The sequence below is a fragment of the Atta colombica genome, unplaced genomic scaffold (assembly GCF_001594045.1).
Source record: "Atta colombica isolate Treedump-2 unplaced genomic scaffold, Acol1.0 scaffold145, whole genome shotgun sequence".
Lineage (NCBI taxonomy): Eukaryota > Metazoa > Arthropoda > Insecta > Hymenoptera > Formicidae > Atta > Atta colombica.
This window is the reverse complement of record NW_017259234.1, coordinates 731,435-738,289: the sequence shown is the minus strand read 5'-3', so window position 1 is coordinate 738,289 and position 6,855 is coordinate 731,435. Positions and strand designations below refer to the sequence as shown.

The 6,855-nt window shown below is 30.4% G+C and overlaps 1 protein-coding gene across 1 annotated transcript; it reads right to left on the bottom strand.

Annotated features, from left to right (window-relative positions):
* Positions 1–6,745, bottom strand: LOC108685047 (lipase maturation factor 2-like). The gene is made up of 10 exons (XM_018189665.1): positions 6,436–6,745; positions 5,677–5,860; positions 5,112–5,213; positions 3,378–3,562; positions 3,108–3,286; positions 2,757–3,006; positions 2,462–2,673; positions 2,100–2,349; positions 1,740–1,956; positions 1–325 (listed from the first exon to the last, which is right to left on the bottom strand). The coding sequence occupies exons 1-10, from the start codon at positions 6,527–6,529 to the stop codon at positions 43–45; spliced, it is 1,956 nt and encodes a 651-aa protein (XP_018045154.1). The 5' UTR covers positions 6,530–6,745; the 3' UTR covers positions 1–42.
* Positions 6,746–6,855: the final 110 nt, after the last annotated feature.

Here is a 6,855-nt window from a genome sequence, read left to right as displayed (position 1 = left end):
TGTAACTTATTAAGTTTTTATAATGATTATCGCTCAATATAATTATTTTTTTTTCGATACTGAATTGCTGTAACCTGTTACGATTATTGCGCAACCGGCTGTGAAAACGCTCCATAATATTAGACTCGGTTCTACTTTACTGACCAAAGATCTAAGATTGTCCAAAATCAGTTTGAGTGGTTCATTTGTGACCTTAAAACCTGGCTTCTCTTGAAGAATCTTCATTGTTTTTGTTAAAAATTCAATAAGTGGAGAGTGATTTTGGCTGAATGTTGGGAAATACTCTCCTATTCTTTCTCTAGTCCACCAAGCACGAGTATTCGATCTATAAGAACAATAGGATTAAATTATATACTAAATTTAAGATGTGATTAAAATCTCATTGTGAATACTAGGGATGCATTGGATCGTAAAATTACCAGATATCAGATATCCGAACAAAATGTAACATCGGATATCTGAGAAGGCAATTTCTTCAAGTTGGATATCCGATATTTTTCGGATATCTGACCAGATTCGAAGAAAGTGTCTTCTAAAAAAAAAAAACTAATAAAGATTGTAATTTTGCAACAAAAACATATCACAACATCATAAATATGCATATTTATTTCTAGAACATTCATATAAAAAAATCTATTTAATGATATCAAATTTCAATCGGATGATATCCGAATATCTGGTCAGATAGTAAAAAAATGCTAGGTAATGTTGGATATTGGTAAGTGCATCCCTAGTGAATACTTTCAAGTATTTGATTGGTCCAATCAAAAGAAAGAATTTTACAAATTGACTAATCAAAGAATCCTTCAAGCATTTATAGCATCACGTTGACTTCAATCATATGTAATTGCATATATATTTGAAGTATGTATGTGTATATATTTTATATATATATTAGATTATAAATTCATTTACATGTTATTTAAAATGAACATGCGTTCATATGTACATACATATAATTTTATATACAATATACATATATATACACATACATATATATATATATTACGTGACGTTTTTTTAATGCCATCTAACGGGAAAAATGCCACGAACTTTTTCCCACATCTAATATATAATATATTACACACACACACACACACACACACACACACACACACACACACACACGAATTTATTTATTTATATAGGGTGTCCTCGATTTTTTTTGTACTGTAAATATTGATAGTATGTTCTATAAACATAATAATAATTCTGAAATAAGAAAAAATATTATATAAACGATAGATCTTTAAATACTTTATTAGAAAGTTATAACAAAAATATGAAATGTGAATAAATTTACATTTTAAATTGCTATCTGCCCATGTAATGTAAGCTTGTAATCAATGTAATTTATTACCATTTTTTACGAAAATAAAGGAAATCTTCTTATGAAGATTTCCTCTACTGTCGTAAAAAAGATGATAAATTCAAAATTACATTGATGTCAAGTTTGTATTAATATAAGTGGAAGGCGGACAGCAATTTTTGAAATGCAAAAACTAAAATTTTTTTATACATTTTATATTTTTGTTGTAACTTTTTAATAAAATATTTAAAGACTTATATTTATACAACAATTTTTTTACTTTCAGTGCATAGAATACTATCAAAGTTTATACGAAAAATCCAGGAATACACACACACACACACACACACACACACACACACACACACACACACATACACACACACACACACACACACACACACGTACTTTGATATGAGAATGTACTCACGTTTGACTCCATGGTGTATAATGATAATGATAAAGACTAGCTCTAACATATTTCGGAGGTCTATCTCGGAATGGATTTTCAACAGTATTCATTAGAGCTAGTACCTCGGGCTGTCCAGTCAATAAACGATAGGCTAGTGACATTAACCATGGATTTTGTTGATATGTACCTAACGCAGCGAACCACATTTGCCAATCAAGACGAGGTTGATGGGGTGCTGCAAAAAAGAAATATTGTTAAGAATTTTTCATCTTTTATACAATATTAATTCTTCATCGTTTATACAATATTAAACTAAAATAAAAAATATTAATATAAAAAGAAATGATCTTGATATATCAATGTATGAAAATATCTTACCAACAAATGGTAATGAATTGTTAACATTTCCTGGTTTATATAAAAACTCGTATTCCTTCCAGGGTCCTTCAATACTGTCGCTTCCCTCTATCACAATTTCAGGTCTGCCATCGACTCCTGTCATACGACTGAACAGTCCATACCTATTCGTTATATGAAGATGATCTACTTTTGAATGTAATCGAGTCAGTGGAGTCAGATGATCAATCATTGTCGAATTAAACGTTTTAGATAAAGAGGAATATGGTACCTACAAGCATTTACCTCATATTTTATATGTATATAATAACAAGCTGCATATGTGTCACAGTATTGAACTCTCAGTAATTATAAGCATGCTTAAAGCTACCTGGTATACTTACAATGCTTATAGCAAAAATACAAGCTATAGAAAGGACATAGACAAGTGTAAGTAACGTTGCTGTCAATTTATCAGTTAGTTTATGCATTTCTTTTGTATAAAATATAGAATTAATCATCGGAACTAACGTTAATGCAAAGGATATTAGACCGATATATATCGAAAATACTACTACGTGATAGAGAATGTAACCAAATTCCTCCTGTGTAAATGCTACAAAAAAAAGTGTGATTATGACCAATAATATTTGTTAGGACTAAATTATTATCAATTATCAATAAAATAGTGGTACGTACTGATATTAGATTCAATGGTCCAGTTATCAATTATCTTAAGGCCATAATAAATATATGTCCCGTACATTACTCCTCCATAAACCAATATAGTTATTAGTGTAGAAAGATAATTTCTAATACGAGATTTATTATTTTTAGATTTTCGTTTGTAAAAGAATTGATCGTCCAGTAAGGATATGCATAAACAAATCATAAGGAAATTAAAGAAATTGTAATTTCCAGTAGCAATAATACAGATTTGTAGAAGAACCTAGAACAATGATTAAGTATCATAATTTTTAAAAATCAATTAATTAATTAACATAATTAATTCTTAGATATTCTTGTTGCCTTATAGATAATTTTACATACCTGCAAATAAAATGCTATTATTCTGACTTTTCTGTTTGGGAAGAAAAATAAAAGTGGTATAGCAAGCTCGATAACGTTTGTAGCAACGGTTGATAATCGAAGCAACCATGTTGGCAAATGATGTGCATACCATGCCAGAGCAGTTGGTATACATTGTGATTCGAAATGGATATTTAGTGCTATAAAATGAAATAAATATGTAACACTTAATTTTATGTGTATATATATATTACTTTTATGCGCATTTAGATTCTATAAAAATAATTTTACCATCTAACTTCCACCAGACTGGACAGCCTGCAGTAAGTTTCACCACTCCACTAGAAAACAAAAGGCGGAAAAGCAACCAACGCACAGCCCAGAGTGTTATATAATCGCTTGGATTTCCGCGATAAGCATACCACAACGGTGCCACAAATATACATAGAAAACCAACTTCCAGTAATAGAACATCCCTGCAAGCCAAATACATGCAAAACTTAATTATCAAGCAATTAAATTATACAGGATGTTCAAAAAAGGTGATACCAAACTTTAGAAATATATAGTACTCATGAAAAAAAATCGAAAAATCTTAAAATTAAACAGAACTCCAAAAATTATTTATTTACGAGTTATAAAGTAAAAAATAAATTTAATTACAGCAGACGTTTAATATGTCTTCCGTTCAGTTCAACATACAATTCGGCATGTTTTCTGATGCTTGCTGTTATTTTGAAGATCAGATATTCAAAGATTTCAGGTTTATTTCGTATATGTTGATAACAGTATTTAACTTTTGTGTCAAAACTAGACACTGTCAACAATACATTCGTGGATGAACTGACATTGACTGAACGAAGAACTGAAAACTTATCAACAAGCAACGAAGCTCAGAAGCTCATAAAGGATAAATATATTACTTATGGAGCACTACTTATTGAGTACTGCTTTATTAAGACTTTTTGGTTTGTTTTCATGAGTACTTCTTAAAGTTTGGTATCTTTTTTCAACACATAATAGTAATCAATTATTCTATTCTCATAAAGATAGACAATATTAAATGAAAATGAACCGAGAATATTGAACGTATCGTTCAATAGAAATAAATGAAAAAGTTTCATGTTCCATGTTCACGCAAAGCAGATCTTAGTGAATACAATTTTCGCAATAAATTCTTTAAATAGATACAATTAGTACATATCTTATAAGTAATTACTTCTCAATTATGTTAGAGATTTGGCAGGACTGAGAAATCTATAAATTATCACAAATAAACAAAAAAGATTATATTCAGTTTAATGTCTAATATTTTGTATGAATTTTATAATTTCCAGTTCAAGCAAACTGCGTGCCGATTATTTATCGATCACAGTCCTAAACTAAAATTGGAGTGTATATTATCACAAATTAAGTTGACAAGCAATTTAATATTAACGATAATAATGATAACGAGTATCTTTAAAACATACTGAATTTATTGTGAAAAATATCACTTCAGTCGCGATTCAGACCTGTAGTTCTCTCATTCTATATAAGTATCTTATCAATTCAATCACTAAGGGATGAGGTGATATCAATTGCAATAACTAGTACATGTTGAAAAAAATATTCTTTTTAGACAATGTAAATACAATATTAAGAAAATCAATCAAAATGTTCAACAAACAACAAATGAAAAAGATCGTGTTCGTTCGAATCCTGATTAAAGTATACTCTTTGCAATAAGTTCTTTAGTGTTTTGAAGTTATATATTCATTAACATCAGTAATATTAAATTATCTGTCAATTTAATTTGTATATTACGTATTCCAGTTTAGAATTGACTGACAAATAATCAACGAGCAGTTTGCTTGAACCGGAAATTATAAAATTCACACACTAAAAGACTTTATTGCAAAAAATATTATTATTCACTAAGACCTACTGTATTGAATATAACCTTTTTTCGCTTGTTTATGTTGAACATTTCTCAGTCGATTTTCACTTATTATTGCCTTATATGAAAAAAATCATGGAACTTACCATTGGAATAACATAAATGTTTGACCGATCTGGTACAAAGAATAATATAAAGACCACAGTCCTGCAAATACTGGCGCAATGCAAAATTTCTGCGAAACGAATCTGCAATAAAATGTCATTTTAGGCATTAGCGACTCCACTATGACTTTACAATGGCAATTATAATATTTATATTTATTGAAATACAACAATTAATAAATGATAAGACTTACTTCTGAACAAATTTTACAAATATTTACACGCGCATTGAAAGTATTCTTTTGATATTAATCTCTAATGATTAATTTGATCACACTGAATTAGAGCATATTAAAAAGATTATTTTATAAGTATCTATAAAATGCAATAGGATAATAGAATCAAAACTTCAATATAACGAAATAATACATTCTAAAAATGTGATATTATATATTTTATTATATATTTAATTATTTAAAAAAAATATATATATATCCCTTTACATTTAATTTTGCTAATTTCATGTAGATATAGCAGCTTTTAATATGCATTAATCTAGTGTAATGCAAGTGACCACACTATAATTTGCTATAATTTTCAAGTGTACCCTGCAAAAGAAAGAATAACTCCAAGAAGAGACAGCACATCCAGCATATAATCAATATTTAACCCCAGATATGGCGCGAACCACAAGAACGTTGGTTTTTGTTTCATTTTATTCAATAATGTTGCGCGTGCTTTAAGGTCCAATTGCGTCCTGGCTGGTAAGATTCCATTGTCACCATATAATCCTGTTTTACATTATTAATTAATAACATTGCAATATCCTATCCTAAATCTATCAAAAATGGGATTTACATAAAGTCTATTTTTTTAATTTTGAATACTTTCTATATTGAAAGTAAAATATACAGATGTTAGAAATTTTGGAAAGTGAGAAAAGTTCTTATACAAAAATAAAAAAATACTATATAATCTATGCTAAAATAAACTTTATATAGTTTCTTATATTCCTGAATTAAACACTCAGGATTATAATTGCGATTCACAATGTAAGCATTAAAATTCCGTTACGCAACGTAATGAAGAAGGCGTAATCGTTCGAAATACCAGAATAGTATTGTGCGAGCGAAGGATATTATCTTTCAGAGTACCATATACAAGCGTCGCTAATTGACTGTCATTTTCTTTACGTAGCACAAGGCATCAAGCCGCATCAAGCATTCTTCAAATATTTATGCAAAATGTTTAGCAGTAAACAGTTTTCGGAGAGATAAAGAAATCCCATGCATACGGGGAAAAAAAAAGCCGATGTACGATCGGCGTATTAGCCTCAGCAGAGAGGCTGTGAGGTGCAGTGCCTTACCTGGAATCTGCACGTAGAAGCTGAGAAACGCGAACAGATATATAATGCAAATCCCGCGCAGGAATAAGTTACGGGTGTAACGTAATTGCGCCATAGTCGCGAACGTAAGTTTTATGTGACAAAGTCTGCATTTAACGCGCGAGAATAACGCGCAATCGAACACTCGAAGCACCACCGCACACTGCCGAGTGCCGCCGGGTTAAACGCGACGCACGTACGCACACAACTATGCAAAACGATCATGGAACGTAAGCACGAGTGACATGACCGACGCGTCGCGCGGTCGCTCAGACGCAATGAAACCCGCCAAACTATGCTTCCCACGTTGATATGTGTGAAACTACGTTGGACAGCGAGGCAATTCGGCGCGTTTATTGGTTGTCGGTTGACAGTAAATATTTTATTTTATATATATATATA

Coding starts and splice junctions, on each gene's coding strand:
- LOC108685047 (XM_018189665.1), bottom strand. CDS start 6,529: ATGGCGCAATTACGTTACACCCGTAACTTATTCCTGCGCGGGATTTGC. Junction 2,350..2,461: donor GTATTTTTGCTATAAGCATT/GTAAGTATACCA, acceptor AAATGCTTGTAG/GTACCATATTCCTCTTTATC. Junction 326..1,739: donor TATACACCATGGAGTCAAAC/GTGAGTACATTC, acceptor TTGTTCTTATAG/ATCGAATACTCGTGCTTGGT.